The sequence below is a fragment of the Tamandua tetradactyla genome, chromosome 12, assembly GCF_023851605.1.
Source record: "Tamandua tetradactyla isolate mTamTet1 chromosome 12, mTamTet1.pri, whole genome shotgun sequence".
In the NCBI taxonomy this organism is placed as follows: Eukaryota; Metazoa; Chordata; class Mammalia; order Pilosa; family Myrmecophagidae; genus Tamandua; species Tamandua tetradactyla.
This window is the reverse complement of record NC_135338.1, coordinates 82,795,842-82,822,590: the sequence shown is the minus strand read 5'-3', so window position 1 is coordinate 82,822,590 and position 26,749 is coordinate 82,795,842. Positions and strand designations below refer to the sequence as shown.

Sequence of the window (26,749 nt, the reverse complement as noted above, 5' to 3'; positions counted from 1 at the left end):
CAAAAGCAAAAATAGTACATATAATAGAACACGGAAAGTGTATAATATGTGTAGTAAATATTTTTGACCCCATCCCTAGTCCTGCTCTCCCAAGGAAACCACTCTTGAACCATTTTCTATTTTTAGTTTTTCAGGAGATTTCTACAATAACTCTGATAGATGCCTGAATTATTGATTTTTCAATTGTGGAGACTCTCTGCGATAAAGGAGAGCACATTTAGTGTACTTACACCATCTCCCAACTCTCACTCCATCTCCCGGTTTCCATTAGTCACTTAGTTTTTTAAATGCTTATCGCTACCACTCAGGTGGAAGACATCATTCATTTCTCACCTATGCTACTGCTCATTTCTTTTAAAACTGAATCAATTGGAAAGAAATATACATGTAAGATGCATAATTAGGTAGCACACATATTCGTGCCTATGCTTCTGACTTGTCTGTAAACTTTAATAGTTTAGAAACTCTAAGATACCTAAGTATATTTCACAAAGGTCACAAATAAAACCTAAGACATATCTGCAGACTCTAGCTCCCCAGGATCCTTTGAACATCTTGTACTTGGGGAAATCCCCACCTGATGCTTCCTGCCTAGAAATGTGCATTCCCACTCTCCCTAGACACCTAGCCTGCATCCATGTGTCCAGGTCCTGTCAATCAGACGTAGAAGCATGACATGCTACTTGGAAGAGTGGTCCCCAGAAGGAGGCACCACGTGGAATCAGGTCTGGTGAAGGTGATGCAGAGACATGGAGCTTTCAGAGGATGCTGTGGTAGTGACTCTAGCAGGAGCTAGGTTACAGGTTCAAAATGCAATCTGTATGTGTAGGATACTTTGTCACAAGATGTGTTATCTGCCAGCTGCTGCCATAACTGCTAATTAAGCTTCTGAGTGCCTGGTAGTATTAGTGAATCCCATAAATGCAGGCTGGGTGTTTTACTTCGTTTGCTATAAATTACTTCCATGGTCAGAATCACTGTGTTTCTGACGGTGAATAGACTCAGTACATACACATTGGTGCAGCTGGCAGAAGGGTAGCAGGAAAAAAGAGCAAATATTCACTGTAAGTGTCTTCTCTGATGTGGCCAAGTCATTGGCCCTTACATGTTGAAAGGGATCCAAGGGAATCAACCTGCCACCAGATGGATGGCTTCCTCCCAGGCTATGGTACCATGTTGGGAGACCAGGATTGATCACTACTGATGGTAAACTGAGTTCTCAGAAGGGGTATAGCCAGATAAAACTTGCGGGGGAAAGCCCACGTTGTTGAGCCCATGCATAACTGCTATCTCTTCCCTACTGGCCACCTTGTCTCTAAATCATCACGAGAGGAAGAAAGAGGCTGAAGATCACAACAGGATGGGTCATCTGTACCTGAATACTGAAAAACTCTGCCACAGTACAGGCCTTTTGGTGGGCAACTATCCACATTCCTCTCCCCCAAATCTACTTGTCATCTGTTTACCATTCTAATTATATCTAAATCTCTGACACTGTGACCAAAGCACCTAGAGCTGATGAACTGGCCATTGTTCCTCCTAAGCAAAGAGGGCTGGAAACAACTAGATGTTTGAAGGGCTTGAACCAGTTAAAAAAAAAAGAATTCTATTTCTACTGAGTTCCTAAAAAGGTAAATTGTACCATTTTTTTGTCACCTTGCCGTTTGTGTTCTGATACAGCAAGTGTAACTATACCTATATTTCTATAGCTGTAGCTATACATATTTTGCTCTTTAGACACTTGTGAGTTGTAGGGCAGGAGGCTCTAATTTGCTTCTAATAATTTCATCCTTTTAGACATCATTTTAAGAATAATGGACATATGGCTTTTCTTTTTCCTATCACTTACCATTTTCCCCCATAATTTTCTGAGAGAATGGCTATCATTCTTTCCACTGACCCCAAAATCGCTCGATGAATGATCACTGGTCTCGTCTTATCATCCCCATCCTTACTAAAAAAAGGAAAATTATACATTTAAGTATTTTCTTAAGACTCAGTATTAACTTATATCTTCTAATATTAAAAGTCATTTCCCTAAGCTAGGTAAAATGATAGATCCCCCACATCATCTTTAAACATATAATGCCATTTATTAGAAATACAAGTGTTTTTTTTTTCTTTCTTTCAAATTCTAGTATCTTTTACAAGCCAAAAGGAAACAAAATACATCATCTAGATGTGCTGGTATAAAAGAATGTATGTACCCTAGAAAAGCCATGTTTTAATCCTAATCCCATTTTGTAAAGGCAGCCATTTCTTCTAATTCCTATTCAGTACTGCATGTTTGAAACTGTAATTAGATCATCCCCCTGGAGATGTGACTCAATCAAGAGTGGTAACTGGATTAGGTGGAGACATGCCTCCCCCATTTGGGTGGGTCTTGATTTGTTTACTGGAATCCTATAAAAGAGAATGACAAGAGAGAAAGCCGAGAGATTCTGAGAGAGCAGAGAATGACATAGCCATGAGAAGCAGAGTCCACCAGCCAGAGACCTTTGGAGATAAATAAGGAAAACGCCTTCCAGGGAGCTTCATGAAACAGGAAGCCAGGAGAGAAAGCTAACAGATGATGTCGTGTTTGCCACGTGCCCTTCCAGCCGAGAGAGGAACCCTGACTGTGTTTGCCATGTGCCTTCTCACTTGAGAGAGAAACCCTGAACTTCATTGGCCTTCTTGAACCAAGGTGTCCTTCCCTGGATGCCTTATATTGGACTCTTTTATAGACTTGTTTTAATTGGGACATTTTCTTAGCCTTAGAACTGTAAATTAGCAACTCATTTAAATCCCCGTTTAAAAAGCCATTCTGCTTATGGTACATTGCATTCTGGCAGCTAGAAACTAGAAAACTAGGGAAAACATAAAAGTAATTTAGATTACTATCTCTATTACAATTCCACTGTTATTTTATTCTAAACTTCATGCTAAATCAGCTTACTGAAATTGAGAGTCAATCCTGCAAATCAGAATTTTTTAAATTAACTTACTCTGAACTATGGCATTTTGAAAAATTATCAAATACATCAAAAAATCAAATAAAATGAGTTTCAGCATCTAAATATTCATTTTCTCCTAAACACTAAAGATGAATTATGAGATGAATAGTTTTGAGTTATAAAGAATGAAATGTTTTAAAATTTCAAATTGTTGTAATTGTTTAAGGTAAACCTCATTTTGCATATTTAATAATTATATTTTTTATCAATTGCCTACTTGTATCCTCTGTCAATTTTCCCTCCTTTTTGGGGGGGAGGTAATTAATTTGTAGTAATTCTTTATATGTTAAGGAAAGTAACTACTTTTTAAATATATAGATTGAAAAGGCTTTTTTTTCCAGCTTATTTATTACTTGTCCTTTACTTGGTTTGGTACCATCTTCTCCCATCATAAGTTTCTAATTTGAGAGAAATCAAATCTGTCACTCTTTTCCTTTATGGATTTTGACATGAATGTTACATAAAGAAATGACTTTTTCTCCTCAAGATCATGAAGAGATTCTCCTACATTTTTTCCTACTAATCTGATGTATTTTTAAAATGTTGTATTTTATCGGTCTAAAATTATTGCATATAATGTGAAATACGAATTTTCACATTTGCCCTCCAAATGGACAGCCAATTGTCCCAACGCCACTTAAGGAATAATCCACTCTTTCCCCACAGATCTGAAATGCCCATTTCTCACACACTATATTCTCATAGAGGTCTGTGTCTGAACTATATCGTCATAAACAGCACTATTTTTAAGTTAAAAATGTATTGTGATATGTATCATTTATAGCAGAAATTATTCAGCACATTTATATCTGGTTTAAAGAATAATTTTTTAAACAATGTTCCTATTACATTGACAGTACCTTAGAGCTTCTTGTGTACCCTCCCCAGTCACATCCCTCTTCCTCCTGTTCCAGCTTTTCCTTGTGTGTTACTATGATGTAGTTGTTAAGTGAACCGAGCAGCGAGTGCATGTCCGACTACCTGTGTAATGCTTAGGCAGGGTTGTCACTGTGGGGGGAACGCTCCCTGCAGAAAAGGAGCTCAACAGAGTCTCTGGGTCACAGACTCACTCCTGCTTCCCTGTAAGTTTACAGGAGCCCCTTCTGGGGAGTTGGCGTGAATCCAGGGGAGCGTAGGCTCACCCTGGTTACAAAATCCTGCAGGGCCTGGAGTGGGCAGGTTCCAGTCATCACCCTGTAATTCAGTCAGGGAAGTTGTCGGCTTCCAAGGTCACTAGTCATCTCCAGATCACACAGAAAAGGGAATGAGATTCTTCTTGCAGTGTTTTGACTATAGATTTAGATAAGTATTTTTTTATATCTCTCCTGTTAACCTTATTTGTTTTGTGTGTGTTTCATCTTTTTTTTTTTCAAAACAAATGGTTGCTTTGTTGAGTCATTTTCTTTCCTTTTATTTTTAAAACTTTTAATTGGAGAACATCGAAAACATATATAAAAGTGGCAAAAATAGAATAATGAACTCTCTTTCTCAGCTTTACCAAATGTCAATTCATAGCTAAACCTGTTTGATCCACATGCACCCCATTCCCACCACTATACCCCCACTGCCACTGTAAACCTTGTTTTTCAAAATGTTCCTGATCAAATTCCCTTCAAGGGCCTGAAACCCTTGTGACATGCACCTGACATTTAATGATTCCCCCCTCCCCTTAGAAAAAGAGGGAAAAAGCAAATTGTGACTGTTAATTGTAATTAACAGTGCAAGATCTGTGCATACTTTTCTCTGAAAGATAAATTTCACATTATTTCAATAAATGTAATATTTGATAATTACAAAGTTATGATGAGAAATTTTTATCTAAACATTGTGTGAGCTAGTTACTACTTAAACACTCACAAAACAAAGAAACAAACAAAACAATAAAAAGAGAGACCTGTTCATTAAACTCCCTTAAAATGATCTATTATTGATACTGTCACTGCCTATCCTTTCTTCTCCAAGCCATTATATACATAACACCTTCTCCCTTTGAAGCAGGATACCTGAATGCAGGTAAAATCCTCTGTCTAGATCCCACAGAAAGCTTTGGGAGTGGGGAAGGACTGAATTCAGTCCTTCTTAGATATATGAAGAAATAATTCATCCCACAAACTGAAAACAGTATGGTATATCCCTGAATTTATGTAATGTTGTTTTGTGTAGAGAATAGAAGAGATACAGAATAAACTTTTCATGGGTCCCATGAAATAAATTTCCATCCCATCACTTATTTTAAAAGAATTTAAATCAGGTTTAGCCTTAAGAAGGGCAAATGGTGACAAAAACTATGCTTACCCATCTATGCTTTCAGATGAATATTAGAATGAATGTCAAATTCCCCCCCCAAATAATCCCAGTGGGATTTAGTTGGAATTACATTAAATTTTTAGATAAGCTTGAGGAGAATTAGTAACTTCACAGCAGTGATTCTTCCCATGTTAAGAATGTGGCATGAATTTTCATTGAAACAAAACTTCTTTTATGGCTTTTGATAAAATTTCATGGTGTACGACATATAAATATTATATGTTTCTTAAGTTTACTCCTAGATATTTCATTGTTTTTTTCCTTCTTGTTATTTCTGAAATGTTTTCTCCCATTGCATTTCCTAGCAGGTTATTGTTAGATATAAAAGCAAATTAGTTTCTTCATTTTGAGTTTACTACTAGCTACCTTATTTAACTCTTATAAGTTGCATCTTTTTCCCCAATTTATTCTCTTAGATTTCTAGACATCTCAATATCTGCAAATAATGACCACTTCATGTCTTTCAGTATTTTACTTCCAAAACAATTGTGAGTAACAGCAAAAATAGTAAGCATGTTCATCTTCTTCACAACTATGTTGAAATGTTTATTCCTGTTTTCTAATAAATGTTATTTATCATAATAAGGAAAGTTCTTTCTGCTCATTTCACAGGAATGTGCATTAAATTTTTTACAATGCTTTTCAGCATTGTTGAATGAAATGAAGGACAATAAGACATGTCTTAACGCTAAATCACCCTTGCTTTCTTAGGGAAGGATTCTTACCCAATCATAGGGACAACCTTGATGTTTCTCTCTCCATCTCCCCTCACATCTAAGCCATGAACAAATCATATTGATTCTACCTCCAAAATACTTCCTGTGATGGTTTGGAGCTATGCACCCCAGAAAAACATGTTCTAAGACTTGGTCCATTCCTGCAGGTGTGAACTCTTGTAAATGGAACCTTTTGATGAAGTTACTTCCATCAGGTGTGGCCCAGCTGAGTGCTGGGTCAGAATGGGTCAAGATTCTATTATTGAAGACTTCATAAGGAAGGAAACAGAGAGAAAGCCAGAGGGAGAAACAGAACCCAGAAGAGAAGGGAGAAACCAGGAAAGACTGCCATGTCTATTGCCAGGTAATAGAAAAGCCAAGGATCAAGGATCTCCAGCAGCCAGCCAAGAATGCCAAAGAATTCTGGGAGAAAGCATCACTTTGATTACACCTTGGTTTTGGACTTCTCTTGGCCTCAAAACTATGAGCCAGTAAGTTCCCATTGTTTAAGCCAACCCATTGCACAGCATTTGGTTCAGCAGCCAGAAAACTGAAACATATCCCAAATACCTTCACTTTTTTCATCTGTTTACTACCGCCTTATTCTATACCATCATCATCAAGTACCTGTTCTACAAAATTATAGCTTCCACTTTTGCTCTCCTACTGTCCACTTTCCACATAACAAAGTAGAAGACAGGGTGGCTGGCGTGGCATATCTGTTGCACCTCCACCTTCTCCTTGGATAAGAAGTCTCATTTTGATTCTGATGGCCCTGAGCAATGGTTTTTAATAGCACTAAGTCTGAACAGGGTATTGACTGTCCTACTATTGTTACTAACAGTTCTGGAGATCATCTCTCCAAATTGGGGGAATTCCCAGTGGTACTTTTCAGAGTTCTACTAACTCCACTGTACTTATCAGGTGAAAAGTTAGGGGTCAACTCCCACACAATTTTCCATTTTGGTGAAATATACATTTAATCCACAATGAAGATGATCAATGGTGTTCAAATTATGCTGAATCAGTTCAATTATTTCAACATGAAGTTCTCCCACACTTCCATTCATTTTATTCATTGTGGCAGGGTTTGGGGAAAGTTTTGCAAAAGTGAACATAGAACACCATTTTTCCTGAAGATTTATTCATGAAAGGTGTGCATTTTCTCCTTCCTTCTTGTGAGCATTTTTATTACTCTAATGTCTTGGTATAACTACTTATGTGTAATTGACACTTCAATTATTCCTTCAGATTTTTTAACTTCTCCTCAGGACCTAACTCTTAGGGTAGGTTTAAAACTAGCAATCAAAACACAACATAAAGAATTCAAAATAAAGTAAGATTATAATTTTATTGCTTAAATACAAATTGAGATCATTCCACAAAATCATATACTCTAGGAAAATTGCAGTTATTTGTTTATCATAAGAATCTTATAAGAAAAATATTATATTTTCTAAATTATTGGATCTAGACTGTACATTTTTATTTTTTTGTCTTTATTATTATTTTGAGTGAAAGAGAACTCAAAAACTTGTGGGAAATTGAAATTACTATATCTGAAATTGGATATGGTAAAAAAGATATTGTTAATTTCTATTACATTTTTAACTTAATGGGTCTTTAAATAGAAGTTGGTTCCAGGCAAAATGGAGAAAGCACACTTCATCCTCTCTTACTGAAGGCCAGTGCGTATTCTGGGGGGAATGTATGGGGCAGCTATATAAGGACTCTGAAAAGTAACAGGCTGTGGTGGTTTGGAGCTATGCATCCCAGAAATATGTTCTTAATCTTAATCCATTCTTGTGGATGTGACCCCATTGTAAATAGGACCCTTTGATGAGGTGATTCGGTTAAGGTGTGGCCCAGCTGAGTCAGGATGGGTCCTATTTTTATTAATGAAAGTCTTCTAGGGAAGGTCACAGAGCGTCAAACCACACAGGGAGCAATCAGAAGCTGGAAGTTCACAGAACCGAGAAGCCAGGAGAGGCTATCAGGTGACAGAAAAGCCAAGGACCAGCAATCACCAGCAGCCAGCCCCAGAATACTAGTCTTCTAAGAAAGCACTGCCTGATGATGCCTTGATTTTGGACTTCTCCTATCCTCAAACTATGAGCCAATCATTTCCCATTGTTTAAGCCAATTCTTTGGACGGTATTTGGTATGGGAGCCAGGAAACTAAAAACAGGTGGCTTGTGAAGGAGATCCAAATTCCAAGTTCCACCAAACCAGCAGCGAGTTTCCCACAATTTTGTCCTCCGCTATTGCTTGGACTAGAGTCAAAGGCAGCCCTAAACCGAGAGAAACCACTTTCTGGTCAAGGAGCCAGAAGATAACTCCTATGTTTCAGAATGAGTAGAAGAAATTCTGTTTTGCTGGTTTTCTTCTTCCTTTCTTTGATGTTCTTTTCTCAACTACTAGACATTCCCCTAGCGGCAGAGAGGCAGCAGATACTAAACAGGCACCTAAGACTCTGAGGGAAGAGAATCCTTTCTATGTGACCAGAATAGCTATGATCCCAACAGCATAGGGTAAACCCTTGTTGCTTTTTCTTTCTCTCTGATCTTCTGATGTTTCGTCTCCAACACAGGTTTAGTCATACAAAGTGCAGAGTACAGCAGAGAAGCCAAAGCCCCAGCTTTCAGGTGGAAGGACAACTAAAAGGAACCCCAGTGAACTGAAAAGTATCAGGGAAATCACAGAGAAGAGCTATTCCATAAATAGTGCATGAACTCCTGGTCTTACCTCTGAACTGAACATATATACAGATATACCCTAAACAGAACACAAAAGGCTTTGAGACCTGTTGAAAACAGAAGTGAACCACAGTCCACAGAAGCCAAACTGGAAATTGTAACCTGACTCTAACCAGGCACAATGATTGCATAAAAACAAACAAAAAAGTTCTTCTAGGATTTAAACAACATGCAGCAGCTCATAACAAAATATTCAAAATTTCCAGAATACAATCCAAACTTACTCAGCATATGAAACATGAGGAAATCTCAATTTGCAAGAGAAATCTAGTACTGAGATGACATATATGATGGGATTATCAGAGACTAAAAACAGCTATCATAAATGTGATTCAAGAAGTAAAAGTAAACTTTCTTGATATGACTGGAAAGATAAAAAGTCCAGCAAAGAAACAAACATGGAAAATTAGTAGCTGAAAACCAATTTTTGCAAAAGACCTAAATGTACAGATTCAAGATGTTTGGCGAAATAAACTAAAATAAATCCATGCTCAGAGTTATCATAATCAAACTGCTCAAAATTAAGACAAAGAAAAAAATACTGAAAGCAGCAAGAGACAAACAACTTATGACATATAAGAGAAAAATGTGTCAAATTACGCAGATTTATCATCAGAATATACAAAGGCAAAAAGTGAAAAAATATTTTTTAAATGCTGAAAGTAAATAACCACCTATCCAGAGAGATGGAGGTGAAATAAAGATATTCACAGATGAAGGAAAACAAAGAGAATTTGTCACCAGCACATTCACTTAAAAAAACTGTTAGCCCTGGCCCAATCAAGATGATGGAGTGAGATACTTCAGAACTCCACCCCCCAACAAAATCTTTGAACAACCAGCAAAAAGTGGCAGAAACATCTTTCTAAAAGTTCCAGAAAACAGTTAAAGGATTGGAGTAACAGGGCAAGCACTGAATCAAAAAATGGCCCTTCAAAGTGGTAGGATATTGTGGGGCCCTGGCCAGCCCCAAGCCCCATCACTCACTGCCTTAGCACACAGCCGGCCTGTGCTCCCAGTGCAGTGCCCTGGTCCTGGTTCCAGAGAGAGCCCAGTAACCCCTGTGTACATACAGGGAGGGTGCATGTCTGCTGCAATCTGTTTGGTGATCACCTGAGGGACTCTCTATTCAAGAACTTGCTCTGCCTGTGGAAGGAGGCTCAAGAGAGCTCTCCTCCAGAACGCTGTGGGAGAGCATACAAGTACTGCCTGTGGCAGGAGAATGCTTGCTGTAAGACATACAGTACAGTGCCCAGGAGTGTGAGGAAACTGTTTCCTAACAGGAGACATTCGTATCCATGTAAACAGGGAAGGACCATGCACACACACCCAAGACATGCACAGACGCATGCACAGAAAGGATTAGGGAGGCCAATAAGTTTTGCCTTGGAGCTGTTCACTAAATTCTTTGTATGGATAAATTCTGAAGGAGAAAAAGTAAAGAGGTTGATCTGTAAAAGCAGGGAAAGGTATTTTCTCGTTTTTGTTAGCTCCCTAGCATTGAAGGAAAGGTCTGTCATAACACTAGGTAGAGATAAGCTTAAGGAACAAATACCTCCAAGTCTAAACTCCAGTGATAAAACACTAGAACATCAAAATGTACAGATTTCAACAAAAAAATTTAAAAAAAAACATAAGAAGAAATAGGAAGTGACGGCCCAGGCAAAGAAGATTAAAATATTAGAAACCATCAGTGAGTAGGATAAGACTGTGGATAAGAACATTTCACAAAAAGATTTAAAAAAATGTTTGTAATCATGCTCAAGGGGCTAAAGGACAATACGGACAAAGAACTAAAGGAAAGCAAGAAAACCACTGGTGAACATAAAGAGAATATCAGTAGAGTGATGAAAATTATGACAAGAAACCCAACTGAGCTGACGACCACAGTAACAGAAATTTAAAATTCTTTAGAGGAGTTCAACAGCAGACTGGAACTGGCAGAAGAAAGAATCAGTTAACTTAAAGATAAGAAAATTGAAATCATTCCATCTGAGCAGAAAGAAAAAAGAATAAAGAAAATTGAACAGAGCCTGAGGAACCTGTGGGATACCATCAAGCACACCAATACACACTTATGGGACTCTCAGAAGGAGAAAAAAGAGAGAAAGGAGCAGAAAGAACATTCAAAGAAATAATGGCTGAAAATTTCCTAAATTTAACAAAAAAGACATGAATATGCACATCCAAGGTGCACAACAAATTCCTAATGGGATGAACCCGATAGACCCAGACCACAACATGCTATAATCAAACTGTCAATACCAAAGATGGAGGATCGTGAAAGTTACAAGAGAGAAATGTGCTGCACAGAAGGGAGCCTCAATAAGATCAAGGGCCAATTTCTTATTAGAAACTATAAAGGAAAGAAGAAGCAGTGGGAAGACATATTTAAAGTGCTAAAAGAAAAAAAAAAACACCAAAAAACCAAAAACACTCTGCCAATCAAGGATTCAATACCCAGCAAAACTGCTCTTCAAAAATGAGGGAGGAATTAATACATTCCCAGATAATCAAAAGCAGAAGGACTTTGTCACCACTAGACCGGCCTTACAAGTAATGCTAAAGGGAGTTCTGCAGGTTGAAAGGAAAGGACACCAGACAACTGACTACAAGCCACAAAAAGAAATAATCTCTCTGATAAAGATAATGATATGGATGGATATAAATTTCAGACATTATATTTTTGGTTTGTAACTCCATTTTTTACTTCCTATGGGATCTAAAAGGCAAATGCATAAAATGCAATGGTAAACTAATGGTAAGGGGCTCATAATGTATAAATATGTCATTCATAAAAAGAACTACATAAAAGTAGGGGGGAAAGAAGATATAGGAACAAAGTTTATATATGCTATTAAAGTTAAGTTGGCATCAAAGCAAATGAGATTGTTAGGTTGTTAAGTTTAAGCCCCATGGCAATCACAAAGAAAATATCCGAGAATATTGCAAGCTTATAGAGATAGAAAGTAAAGTACAAGTTACCAGGGTGGGGGGCATGGGCAGTGGGGAGTTAAAGCAAAATGAGTGTAGAGTTTCTGTCTGAGATGAAGAGAATGTTCTAATGATGAGTGGTAGTGAGAATGCTCCAACACTGGGAATGCGATGATTAATCCCACTGAATGGTATGCTTGGGAGGGGTGGGATGGAAAGATTTGTGTTATATATATCACTTCTGCCTTAAAAAAGAAAGGGAAACTAAACAGATGATGGCAAATGCAATACATGATACTGGATGGAATTAAGAATGGAGGAGAAAAGGCTCAAATGGACATTATTGGGACATACAGAAAAAGTGAAATATAGAATATAAGCTTCATATCAAAGTTACATTTCTTGAACTTGACTAAGTGAATATTCTTTGTAGGAAATGTACATGGAAGTATTATGTGCACAAGGAATATAATGTGTGCAACCTGCTCTGAGATGTTCAGACAATAGATAGACAGATGGGGAGGGAAGGAAGAGGGAAGGAAGGAGGGAAGGAAGGACAGCAAAATGTTAAAACTGGTGGAACCAGGTATCTAGGCACAGGAAGGTGGGAATATGTTAGAGTTTTCTCTCTGTATGGGGTTTGTACTATTTTTGCAACCACCCTGTAAATTTGAAATTATTTCAAAATAAAAAGCTAAAATGTAAAAGGATGGGAAGAAATATAATATGCAAACACTAACCAAAAGAAAGCTGAAGTGGCTATATTCATATCAGACAAAAGAGACTTCAGGGCAAGGAAAATTACCAAGGATAAACTGGGACATCACATACTTAAGAAAGAGTCAGTTACCAGGAGGACATATAAAATCCTAAGTCCATAGGTAGGACATATAAATCTCTACCAACAGATTTTTAAAACAAATGAAAGAAAAGCTAACAGAACTGAAAGGAGAAATCCATAATTAAAGGCATGGACTCTAAAACTCCTTTCTCAGTCACCAACAGAAAAATAGAGAAAAAATCAACAAGGAGAGAGAAGGAGTAACCATAAATAAAGCCTTCAACCAACAATATCTAATTGACTTTTATAAAACGCTACATTCACAACAGAAGAACACACATTCTTTTCAAGTTCAAATAGAACATTTGAATTTTAACACTACTAAAATAACTGATATCATACAAAATGTTTTCTAACAATATAGAATTGAAGTAGAAATCAATAACATAAAGGTAACCGGTAAATCATTAAACAACACATTTCAAAATAATCCATGAATCAAAAAAGCAAGTCTTAAGGGAAATTAGAGAATATTTTTAACTGATTGAAAATGAAAATACAACTTATCAAAAGTTGTAGAATGCATCTTAAAGTAGTACTTAGAGGAAAATTTACAGCATGAAATCAGGGGTCAGGAAACTATAGTTTATGGGCCATTTTCAGCTCACAGTCCATTTTTATAAATAAAGTTTTATTGGGACATAACCACAACCATTTGTTTACATATTGTCTATGGCTGCTTTTGCACTACAACGGTAAAGCTGAGTTTGTTGCAAAAAAGGCTGTATGGCTCATAAAACCTAAAATATAACAATCTGGACCTTTGCAGAATGCAAGCCTCTGCATTAAATTTTTTTATATTAGAAAAGGAGGCATTTCAAATCAACAACCTAAATTTACACCTTAAGAAACCAGAAAAATAAAGCAAAATAAACTCAAAGAGAAAAAAAGGATGGAAATAATACAGAAATCAAGGAAATTAAAAACTGAAAACCAACAGAGAAAATCAAGAACTGCTCTTACAGTAATTACTTTGAATGTTAATTAACTAAACTCACCAAATAAAAAATACAGACTGACAGAATGGATCAAAAAACATAATCCACCTTTATGTTGTTTACAAGAGACACATCTTAAACTCAAGGACAGTTAGACTGAAAGTGAAAGGATGGAAAAGATCTATATGCAAGCTATAACCAAAAGAAAGCAGAAGTAGCTATACTAATATCAGACAAAATAAACTTTAAATGTAAAGACATCATAAGAGACAAAGAAGGATACTACTATTAATAAAAGGGACAATTCACCAGGAAAAAATAATAATCATAAATATGTATGTCAACAAAGGAGCTCCAAAGTACATGAGGCACATATTGGAAAAACTGAAGGGAGCTATAGACATATCAACAGTAATAGTGGGAGATTTCAGTACACCACTGTCTGCTATAGACAGAACTACCACATGGAGGATCAGCAAGGATATAGAAAACCTAAAGAATAGAATAAATGAATTAGATCTAGTAGACATACACAGATCATTAAATCCCAAAACACTAGGATACACATTCTTCTCTAGAGCACATGGAAAGTTCTCCAGGATAGATCATATACGGGGACATAAAATGAGTTTTTATAAATTTAATAAGATTGAAATTATCCAAAGTACTTTCTCTGATCACAATGGAATAAAGTTGGCAATTAATAATCACCAAAGAACCAGAGCTTGCACAAATATATGGAGATTAAACAACACATTATTAAATAATCAGTGGGACAAGGGAGAAATTGCTAGAGAAATCAATAAACATCTGGAGACAAATGATAATGAGAATACAACATATCAAAACTTATGGAATGTAGCAAAGGCAGTGCTAAGAGGGAAATTCACTGCCTTAAATGCCTATTTTAAAAAACAAGAATGACCAAAATTTGAGGATTTCACTGCTCATCTACAGAATTTAGAGAAAGAGCAGCAAACTAACCCCAAAGCAAATAAAAAAGAAAAATAATAAAGACTAAAGCAGAAATAAACTGGAGAGCAATAAAACAATAGAAAGCCCACAAAACTAAAGTTGGTTCTTTGAGAAAAATTAACAAAATTGATGTCCCCTAGCTAGACTAAAAAAGAAGAAATGAGAGAGGACACCACAAATAATTAAAATCAGAAATGAGAGGGAGTTTGTTACCACAGATCATGAAGAAATTTAAAAAATGGTAAGAGAATACTATGAACAATCATAAGCCAACAAACTAGATAACTTAGATGAAATGGACAAATTCCCAGAAACACAAATTACCTATACCGACAAGATCTCAACAAACCAATTACAAATAAAGAGATCCAATCAGTCATCAAAAATCTTTCCACAAAAAAAAAAAAAAAAAAAAAAAAGCCCAGGACCTAATGGCTTCACAAGAGAATTTTATCAAACTTTTCAAAAAGGACTGCCTCCAGTCCTGCTCAAACTCTGCTCAAAAAATTGAAGAAAAGGGAACGCTACCTATTTTATGACGCTAACATCACTCTAATACCAAAATCAGATAAAGACAATACAAGAAAGGAAACTACAGACCAATCTCCCTAATGAGCACAGATGTGAAAATTCTTAACAAATTCAGCATAGTGGCAGGATACAAGATTAAGTACAAAAATCAATAATGTTTCCATACACAACCAATGATCTATCTGAGGTGACAATTAAGGAAAAAATTCCATTCAGAATAGCAACCAGAAGAATTAGGTATCTAGAAATAAGCCTAACCATGGATGTCAAGGACTTATACATAGAAAATTACAAAAAATTGCTAAAAGATATTAAAAATGACCTAAATCAATGGGAAGATATTCCATGCTCACGGATAGGAAGGCAGAATATCGTCAAGATGTCAATTCTACCCAAACTGATCTACAGACCCATTGCAATAACAATAAAAATCCCAACAACTTAATTTGCAGACTCATAAAAATTGGTTATCAAATTTACATGGAAGGGAAAGAGACCTCAAATAGTTAAAGATATCCTTAAAAAGAAGAGCAAACTGGGAGGTCTATCACTTCCTGACTTTAAAGCTTACTATAAAGCCACAGTGGTTCAAACAGCACAGTACTGGCACAAAGAAAGAAGGACTGATCAGTCGAATAGAATTGAGAGTGCAGAGATTGACCACCAAATTTATGGACATTGGATCTTCGATAAGGCCCCCAAATCCACTGAATTGGGACAGAATAGTCTTTTCAATAAATGGATATGGGAGAGCTGGATTTCAATAGCCAAAAGAGTGAAAGAGGATCCCTGCCTTATACCCTTTACAAAAATTAATTTAAAATGGATCAAAGACCTAAATATAAGAGCCAGTACCATAAAACTTCTTGAAACAAATGTAGGGAAACATCTTCAAGATCTAGGAATAGGAGGCAACTTCTTAAACTTTACACCTAAAGCACAAGCTGTGAAAAAATATATAGATAAATGGGAACTCCTTAAGATCAAGAACTTCTTGTGCCTCAAAGGACTTTGTTAAAAAGGTGAAGAGGCAGCCAACTCAATGGGAGAAAATATTTGGAAACCACATATTGGATAAAGGCTTGATATCCTGTATATAAAATGAAATTATATAGCTCACCAACAAAAGAACAAACAATCCAATTATAAAATGGGCAGAGGAAATGAGTAGCCACTTTCTGAAGAGCAGATACAGATGGCTAAAAAGCATATGAAGAGCTGCTCATCTTCATTAGCTATAAGGGAAATGGAAATTAAGACAACAATGACATATCACCTCACACCGATAAGAATGGCTGCTATTAAACAAACAGGAAACAATAAATGTTGGAGAGGATGTGGAGAAATTGGAACACTTATTCACTGTTGGTGGGAATGTAAAACGGTTCAGCTGCTGTGAAAATCTGTTTGGCATTTCCTCAGAAAACTAAATATCGAGTTGCCCTATGACCCAGTAATACCAATATTTGGTATATATCCAGAAGAGTTGAAGGCAGACACGAACAGACATTTGCACACTGATGTTCATAGCGGCACTATTCACAATTGCCAGGAGATGGAAACCAGCCAGGTGTCCATCAACAGATGAGTGGATAAACAAAATGTGGTATATACATATGATGGAATATTATGCAGCATTTAGACAAAATGATGTCCTGAAACATATGACAATGTGAATGAACCTTAAGGACATAATGCTGAGTGAAATAAGCCAGACACAAAAGGAAGGATACTATATGATTCTATTATTATGACTCTGATAAAGCCACCAGTGTTTTAGAACAGCTGAAAGGAAAAATCTGAGATGAAGGCGTGGTAGCCCATGACAAACTCTGGGACCTGATTGGTAGCTGTTTGTTGAAGTGTACTTTGAAAATTGTTGGTTTTTTTCTTTCTTTTCTTTGTGTATATGTATATATATGTTATATTTTACAACTAAAAAATCATTTAAAAAAACAAACCATAGGTAGTTATGGTAATAGGGTAATATTAGATAAAATAAATTCTTAAAATCACAAATTTGAAAATATTTAGTTACACAGTTCACTACTATAGCAAAGGTGATATTTTTTTTTATTAATCAAAAAAAGAAAAAAATTAACACAACATTTAGAAATCATTCCATTCTACATATGCACTCAGTAATTCTTAGTATCATCACATAGATGTATGATCATCATTTCTTAGTACATTTGCATCGATTTAGGAAAAGAACTAGCAAAACAGCAGAAAAAGATATAGAATGTTAATATAGAGAAGAGAATTAAAATAATAATAATAATAATAAATATATATATATATATAAAAGGAAAAAGAAAAAACAACAACAAAAGATACAAACAAACAAACAAAAAACTATAGTTCAGGTGCAGCTTCATTCAGTGTTTTAACATAGTTACATTACAATTAGGTATTATTGTGCTGTCCATTTTTGAGTTTTTGTATCTAGTCCTGTTGCACAGTCTGTATCCCATCAGCTCCAATTACCCATTATCTTACCCTGTTTCTAACTCCTGCTGGTCTCTGTTACCAATGATATATTCCAAGTTGATTCTCGAATGTCGGTTCACATCAATGGGACCATACAGTATTTGTCCTTTAGTTTTTGGCTAGACTCACTCAGCATAATGTTCTCTAGGTCCATCCATGTTATTACATGCTTCATAAGTTTAGTCTGTCTTAAAGCTGCATAATATTCCATCGTAGGTATACGCCACAGTTTGTTTAGCCACTCGTCTGTTGATGGACATTTTGGCTGTTTCCATCTCTTTGCAATTGTAAATAATGCTGCTATAAACACTGGTGTGCAAATGTCCATCTGTGTCTTTGCCCTTAAGTCCTTTGAGTAGATACCTAGCAGTGGTATTGCTGGGTTGTAATCCATTCTGCCAGTCTAAGTCTTTTGATTGGGGAATTCAGTCCATTAACTTTCAGTGTTATTACTGTTTGGATAATATTTTCCTCTACCATTTTGGCTTTTGTATTATATATATCATATCTGATTTTCCTTCTTTCTACACTTTACTCCATACCTCTCTCTTCTGTCTTTTCGTATCTGACTCTAGTGCTCCCTTTAGTATTTCTTGCAGAGCTGGTCTCTTGGTCACAGATTCTCTCAGTGACTTTTTGTCTATAAATGTTTTAATCTCTCCTTCATTTTTGAAGGACAATTTTGCTGGATATGGAAGTCTTGGTTGGCAGTTTTTCTCTTTTAGTAATTTAAATATATCATCCCACTGTCTTCTTGCTTCCATGGTTTCTGCTGAGAAATCTACACATAGTCTTATTGGGTTTCCCTTGTATGTGACAGATTGTTTTTCTCTTGCTGCTTTCAAGATCCTCTCTTTCTCTTTGATCTCTGACATTCTAACTAGTAAGTGTCTTGGAAAACACCTATTTGGGTCTAATCTCTTTGGGGTGTGCTGCACTTCTTGGATCTGTAAATTTAGGTCTTTCATAAGAGTTGGGAAATTTTCAGTGATAATTTCTTCCATTAGTTTTTCTCCTCCTTTTCCCTTCTCTTCTCCTTCTGGGACACCCACAACACGTATATTTGTGCGCTTCATATTGTCATTCAGTTCCCTGATCCCCTGCTCAGGTTTTTCCATTTTTTTCCCTATAGTTTCTGTTTCTTTTTGGAATTCAGATCTTCCATCCTCCAGTTCACTAATTGTAGCTTCTGTCTCTTTAGATCTACCATTGTAGGTATCCATTGTTTTTTCCATCTTTTCTACTTTGTCCTTCACTCCCATAAGTTCTGTGATTTGTTTTTTCAGATTTTCTATTTCTTCTTTTTGTTCAGCCCATGTCCTCTTCATGTCCTCCCTCAATTTATTGATTTGGTTTTTGAAGAGGTTTTTCATTTCTGTTCATATATTCAGCATTAGTTGTCTCAGCTCCTGTATCTCATTTGAACTACTGGTTTGTTCCTTTGACTGGGCCATATCTTCAATTTTCCAAGCGTGATCCGTTATTTTCTGCTGGTGTCTGGGCATTTGATCAGATTTCCCTGGGTGTGGGACCCGGCTGGTTGAAAGGTTTTTCTGTGAAATCTCTGGGCTCTGTTTTCCTTTTCCTGCCCAGTAGGTGGCGCTCGTGGCACTCGTCTGTCTGCGGGTCCCACCAGTAAAAGATGCTGTGGCTCCTTTAACTTGCCAATCCGAATCTCGCAGTCGGCCAGGGAAACCGCGCGTGGAGGTGGGGGTCGCCAGCCACCGCGGCTTGGGGGAGTGCTGGTCCAAATTGCCCAGCTGGCCCAAGACGCCAAGCATGGTGGGAGGGCCCCGCTATCCAACGTTCCCAGTCGGACTGGGAAGCCACGTGTGTGGAAGGGACCCAGGTCGCCAGCCGCCCTGGCCTGGGAAAGCACGCGCCCCTCGGGTATCTCACTGCAGCGGATTCTCCCTGCCCGTTCAGCTGTTCCAGAATGGGGTACGCTGTCTTTTTGGTCTCTGTCGTGGCTCCGGGAGCTGTTTCGTATTGTTTCTGTTTCTTTAGTTGCTGTTTTGGAGGAGGAACTAAGACCCGTGCGTCTTACTAAGCCGCCATCTTCTCCGGAAGTCCCCCAAAGGTGATATTTGTAATAAGTTTTTACTTGATATTTTGAGAACGTACACAGTTTTGATAGTTAATCAAGCGGTATTTAAGATACTGTTTAATATTTAGAGTTCAAATAACTGTGATATCTGTATTTATAGATTTTTTTCCTTCCTTGCTTTCATTTTAAATTGGTTTATGAAATACATTGTATAAACAGGCTTTATGATGATTACTTAAGTTTTTTTTTAACATGCCTATGGATAAGCTAACTAGGATATCTATTTTAGGTAGTTAAGATTTCCATATGTTAATGGTTAAAATATTTGCCTTTTCATATTTTTCTGAAATAAGGAAAATATTTAGTAACATAGGTCATTACTACAGCAATGCAGATTATTTGTAATAACTTTCTACTTGATATTTCGAGAATATTCACAGTTTTGACAACTGATCAAATGGTATCTAAGTTAGTTTTTAATATTTAGAATTTAAGAACTTTGCTATCTGAATATGTAGACTTCTTCCTTGTTGTCTTAATTTTAAATTGGTTTATGAAACTTACTGTGCAAACACAGGCTTTACAATGATTGTATAGATACTTTAAATATGCCTATGGTTAAGCTAACTAAGATATCCACTGTTGGTTCTAAGTGTATTGTTTGTTTCCTTAAATTAAAAATAAATAAATAAAATAAAATAAACCCTGACCTACCTAAACTTCACATTATATACAAAAATTAACTCAAAATGGATCTTATATCTAAATGAAGACTTAAAACAGGAAAACTTTTAAGATAAAACATAGGAGATAATTTTCATGACCTGAGCTCAAGCAGCTCATAGACATCAAAAGCATGACCCATACAATAAATTGTAGACTTCAAAATTAAAAACTCAAGATGAAAAGCTAAGACACAATTAAAATGAAAAAAGAAATAAGCTACAGACTGGTAGTAAATTTTTGTAAATCACATATCCATCAAAGAGCTTACATCAAGAATACATAAAGGGCACTTAAAACTCAACAGCAGGAAAACAAACAACCCAATTAAAAAATGGGCAAAAGACTTAAGACACTTGACCAAAGAGGATAAACGACTAGCAAATAAATACATCAAAAGATCGTAACATTATTAGCTATTATGGAAATACAAAATCCTACCACAGTGAGATATCACTACATACTTGTTAGAACAGCTTAACAACAACAAAAAAATAAACAAACTAAATCTGACAATATCAAATGCTGACAAAGACGTGAAATACCTAGCACTCTCACACACGCTGATGAGATAGCAAAATGGTATAGCCAATCTGGAAAACAGTTTGGCAGCTTCATATTAAGTTAAAAATACACTTACCATATGACCTCATAATCTCACTCCCAGTTATTTGCCCTAGATAAATGAAAACTTATATTCATTCAAAAATATACACATGATGACTTCCGGAGAAGATGGCGGCTTAGTAAGACGCGCGGATCTTAGTTCCTCCTCCAGAAAAGCAACTAAAGAAACAGAAACAATACGAAACAGCTCCTGGAGTCACGACAGAGACCAAAAAGACAGCGTACCCCATTCTGGAACGGCTGAACGGGCAGGGAGAATCCGCTGTGCTGCGGTGAGATACCCGAGGGGTGCGCGTTTTCCCGGCCGGGGCGGCTGGCAACTGGGGTCCCCTCCACGCACGTGGCTCCCCGGTCTGACTGGGAACGTTGGATAGCGGGGCCCTCCCGTCACGCTTGGCGTTTCGGGCCAGCTGGGCAATTAGGACCGGCACTCTCCCAAGCCGCGGCGGCCAGCGACCCCCGCCTCCACGCGTGGTTTCCCGGGCTGACTGCCGTGCAGACAGACGAGTGCCACGAGCGCCACCTACTGGGCAGGAAAAGGAAAACAGAGCCCAGAGATTTCACAGAAAAAGCTTTCAACCAGCTGGGTCCCACACCCAGGGAAATCTGATCAAATGCCCAGACACCAGCAGAAAATAATGGATGACGCTCGGAAAATTGAAGATATGGCCCAGTCAAAGGAACAAACCAATAGTTCAAATGAGATACAGGAGCTGAGACAACTAATGCTGAATATACGAACAGAAATGGAAAAACTCTTCAAAAACCAAATCAATAAATTGAGGGAGGACATGAAGAAGACATGGGCTGAACAAAAAGAAGAAATAGAAAATCTGAAAAAACAAATCACAGAACTTATGGGACTGAAGGACAAAGAAGAAAAAATGGAAAAAACAATGGATACCTACAATGGTAGATCTAAAGAGACAGAAGCTACAATTAGTGAACTGGAGGATGGAACATCTGAATTCCAAAAAGAAACAGAAACTATAGGGAAAAGAATGGAAAAACTTGAGCAGGGGATCAGGGAACTGAATGACAATATGAAGCGCACAAATATACGTGTTGTGGGTGTCCCAGAAGGAGAAGAGAAGGGAAAAGGAGGAGAAAAACTAATGGAAGAAATTATCACTGAAAATTTCCCAACTCTTATGAAAGACCTAAATTTACAGATCCAAGAAGTGCAGCGCACCCCAAAGAGAATAGACCCAAATAGGCATTCTCCAAGACATTTACTAGTTAGAATGTCAGAGGTCAAAGAGAAAGAGAGGATCTTGAAAGCAGCAAGAGAAAAACAATCTGTCACATACAAGGGAAACCCAATAAGACTATGTGTAGATTTCTCAGCAGAAACCATGGAAGCAAGAAGACAGTGGGATGATATATTTAAATTACTAAAAGAGAAAAACTGCCAACCAAGACTTCCATATCCAGCAAAATTGTCCTTCAAAAATGAAGGAGAGATTAAAACATTTATAGACAAAAAGTCACTGAGAGAATTTGTGATCAAGAGACCAGCTCTGCAAGAAATACTAAAGGGAGCACTAGAGTCAGATACGAAAAGACAGAAGAGAGAGGTATGGAGTAAAGTGTAGAAAGAAGGAAAATCAGATATGATATATATAATACAAAAGCCAAAATGGTAGAGGAAAATATTATCCAAATAGTAGTAACACTAAAAGTTAATGGACTGAATTTCCCAATCAAAAGACATAGAATGGCAGAATGGATTACGACCCAGCAATACCACTGCTAGGTATCTACTCAAAGGACTTAAGGGCAAAGACACAGATGGACATTTGCACACCAGTGTTTATAGCAGCATTATCTACAATTGCAAAGAGATGGAAACAGCCAAATTGTCCATCAACAGACGAGTGGCTAAACAAACTGTGGCGTATACCTACGATGGAATATTATGCAGCTTTAAGACAGACTAAACTTATGAAGCATGTAATAACATGGATGGACCTAGAGAACATTATGCTGAGTGAGTCTAGCAGGGAACTAAAGGACAAATACTATATGGTCCCACTGATGTGAACCGACATTCGAGAATCAGCTTGGAATATATCATTGGTAACAGAGACCAGCAGGAGTTAGAAACAGGGTAAGATAATGGGTAATTGGAGCTGAAGGGATACAGACTGTGCAACAGGACTAGATACAAAAACTCAAAAATGGACAGCACAATAATACCTAAGTGTAATGTAACTAGGTTGGAACACTGAATGAAGCTGCACCTGAAATATGGTTTTTTGTTTGTTTGTTTGTGTGTTTGTATCTTTTGTTTTTGTTTTTTCTTTTTCCTTTTTATATATATATATTTTTATTAGTATTATTATCTTAATTCTCTTCTCTATATTAACATTCTCTATCTTTTTCTGCTGTTTTGCTAGTTCTTTTCCTAAATCGATGCAAATGTACTAAGAAATGATGATCATACATCTATGTGATGAAACTAAGAATTACTGAGTGCATGTGTAGAATGGAATGATTTCTAAATGTTGTGTTAATTTCTTTTCTTTTTTTTGATTAATAAAAAAATAAAAATTAAAAAAAAAAAAAACATACACATGAATGCTTATAGCAGCTCTATGCATAATCACTAAAAACTGGAAACTACCCAAATGCCCTTAAGTGAGTGATTAGATAAATTGTGCTATATCCATACAAGGGCATACTAGTCAAGAACAAAAAAAAAAAACAATTGATACACACAAAAATACGGCTCAATCTTCAAGGCATTATGGTGCATGAAATAAGCCAGTCTCAAAATTATATACCATATGAGTCCATTTATATGATACTCTGGAAAAGGCACAACTACAGTGATGGGGAACATATTAGTGGCTGCCAGGATTTGGGGGTAGGAGGAGAATGTGACTATAAAGAAGAAGTTTTTTGAAATAAACTTCTTTTTGAAAAAAAATTTTGAAAAAAAGTTTATGAAGTTTTGAAAAAAATTTCATAAAGAAGTTTTTTGAAATAATAGAATAGTAATTGTGGAGGTGGTTATGCCACTTCATACATGCGCTGCTTAGCACCATATACAGAGACACACATATACACACATACACACAAACTCAACTTCATGTATTTTAAGAATTTTATTTTAATGTTGCTGGTTTGCTATGATGAAATTTCCTTTTTTCCTCAGCAAATTTCCATTTTTCCTCTGCTTTCCCTTGGCAAAAAAAGCATTTTCCAAATGTTTTCCTCAAAACACAGGCTTTTGTGTTTGTGTGTTAGCTGCTTTGGGAAATCTTCCCCCACCACCTCAAGAAGAGTTAGCAGTTTGGATCACCCTCTTCTCATGGCCTTTTGTTTACACCTCTATTCTTGTGCTTACTTAATTCCTTCTCCCACCAGAACATGAGCTCAGAAATGGCAAATTGATCCCAAACTAGATTATAAGTAGGTTAATAAATATATATATTATGAGTATATAACACATCCTTGTCATATATTAAATGTTTATCTTTGTTATGGATAGCAATTAATTAGGATATGAGTACTTCGTCATTTCATCATGTTCATTCACTCACCTAACATAGGTGAGATGAAATCTAATAGGTAGTTGGAAATCCAGCTGAATTGTAGCACATTGATGGTATCTGCCAATGGCATCCTTGATTTTTATATCAATCTGTAAATTAAAGAATATTTGTTTAGAGGTAGTTTTTATTTTTCTTTGAGTTTTACTCTTTTTGAAACATATGATCTACTTACTTTAGGACCATAAAATGCTCCATCTCCTGGATTCATATTCCATGGTTTTCCAAATTCCATCAAGCTATTCTGCAGTTGCTATTTTTTAAAAAAAAGAAGCAAACATTTAAAACTTCTATTTCATCATACATCTTATCTTTGTCAAAAAACTCACAAAAGTAATTTAGTATAAATCTTAACTACAGTCTATTTTAGTTCAATATATATTTAATGAGTATCTTTTACATTCAACTAATTTTATTGAGCAGGGACTACAAAAAGATGACTAAGATGGCACTTGCTCTCAAGAAAAACATAGTTTTTTTTTTGGGGGGGGTGCATGGTCTGGGAATCGAACCCAGGTCTCCCGCATGCAAGGTGAACATTCTACCGCTGAACCGCCCATGCACTCCATATATTTTAATTGGAAAAGAAAAGATAATTTATCTAATCATTCCAGTAAATTCCAGGTAAGCATTAGGGAGAGGAAGCTTCTGCCCTCCTTCTAGTACAGGCCCCTCTGCCCTTACACACTGTCTTCTGGGGAGAATTCCAAGGCCCCTTCTCCTTGTAGATGGGGCCTCCACCCATTAAAGACATGAAAGCCTTGATCTTGCTCCCTTTACCACTCTGAACAGGTGAGAAGACCAAGGCAGCAGGCCTTGTCACTTCTCTTTGGCTTTTCCTCTTCCTTTGCACAGGTTTCTGGGGGATGGGGAAGGGAAGTCCTTTATAATTTACGGGGATGTGGGAGGAGAAGATCCCACTTTGGTCTTCAGCCTAACTGCATACATGTTTTCAACTTGGCTTGCAGTGAAGATGCTTGGCTCTGAAGATGAATGGGTATACACATAGGTATTAATTAAAAGGTTATTTTATTAATGATTATTTCCTGTGAATACAGCATCCTTGGAAAACACCTGGGCCTGCCTAAGTCCCTGGCCAGAATACTATCAAAATACCACCCAAACTCTTGTCATCATCCTGACACACTGGGGCCATGAGGCGGGGGTGGCATTTAGGACTAAAGTACCTCATGAGGAAATCAAAGCAGTGGTGGTATCTTAGGACTGAAGTGTAAGTTATCCAAAAAGCAGACTCCTTCTGGAGTCATGGTAGGCTTTTTTGGGTTCTGAGCTTGGCTGAGACAGAGATTTCATTCCTGAGATCCTGGAAGGCCCCCTCAAAACCTTAATCCTATAGTCACAGCTTCCCTTCTACCCAGGAACAGAGAAGGCCACCTCATGGAGGCAGCGTCACAAGCTTAGGAGGCCACTCCTCTCACCCACCTTTCACTCTTTTTTCTGAAAGAAGAGACACTGGTATGTTTTCCCAGAGAAAAGGAGGCCCTGTTACAAAAGACAACTAAAGTGATGGAAAGAATTAAGGGCTCTCAGGATATGAAAACGCTAAAGAGGGTGGGGCGATGGTGGCTCAGTGGCAGAGTTCTCGCCTGCCATGCTGGAGACCTGGGTTCAATTCCTGGTGCCTGCCCACGCCAAAAAAAAAAAAGAAAACAGCTAAAGAAAGGCAACATTTGGGGGAAGAGAATAAAACAGAAGACACTGCTTCTCACTGGCCCTCTGAGGACAAAAGATTCCTGAAGATCCAATATGGGCTAAAAATGCTCTGGCTTATGCCAGTATGGGGGAGAAAGTATATGGCTGAGGGGAGCTTGAACTGTTCTACTTCCCATGTCATGCCTTCTGCACCCTGGCATGAGCTGCTTGGCACCCTGGTAAAGAAGTAATCAAGACCTTTTTTCCTCTCCTGCTCTCTCTGTGTAGCCGGCTTCCAATGACACCGTTAGTCTAGACTTGGATATGTACTAGGCTCTGGACACATCAATTTGCTAGGAATTGTATGGATGTGGGACAGCAACGTTCTCAGGAATTTAGTGAAACTTTGGAACTTTAGAAAAGTGGAATGCAGGAGCAATGTGGCGTGGGGTTAACCCAGCTCAAAGGAGGTGGTGGATTTATATCGGTTCCAGTGGAAGCGTCCAGAGCCCAGCTGCTGAAGAAGAACCCAGGCTCCTTCCAGACATACCCAAGCAGGAACCCTATAGTTGAGCCTAGGCTAAATTAAAAATTGGAGAGGCAGAAAATTTGAACTCTAATTTCTTTGGGATTTTAATTTTCACAAGGAGAAGGGGAT

At 37.2% G+C, this 26,749-nt stretch overlaps 1 protein-coding gene across 1 annotated transcript in view; it reads right to left on the bottom strand.

Annotated features, from left to right (window-relative positions):
- TARS3 (threonyl-tRNA synthetase 3) overlaps window positions 1–26,749 on the bottom strand; it is an 81,802-nt gene that overhangs the window by 6,410 nt on the left and 48,643 nt on the right. The window contains exons 14-16 of the mRNA XM_077124013.1: window positions 24,614–24,691; window positions 24,430–24,530; window positions 1,850–1,954 (exon numbers count right to left, since the gene is read on the bottom strand). Coding sequence (XP_076980128.1) covers window positions 1,850–1,954; window positions 24,430–24,530; window positions 24,614–24,691 — 284 coding nt within the window. The remainder of the gene's footprint in view (window positions 1–1,849; window positions 1,955–24,429; window positions 24,531–24,613; window positions 24,692–26,749) is intronic.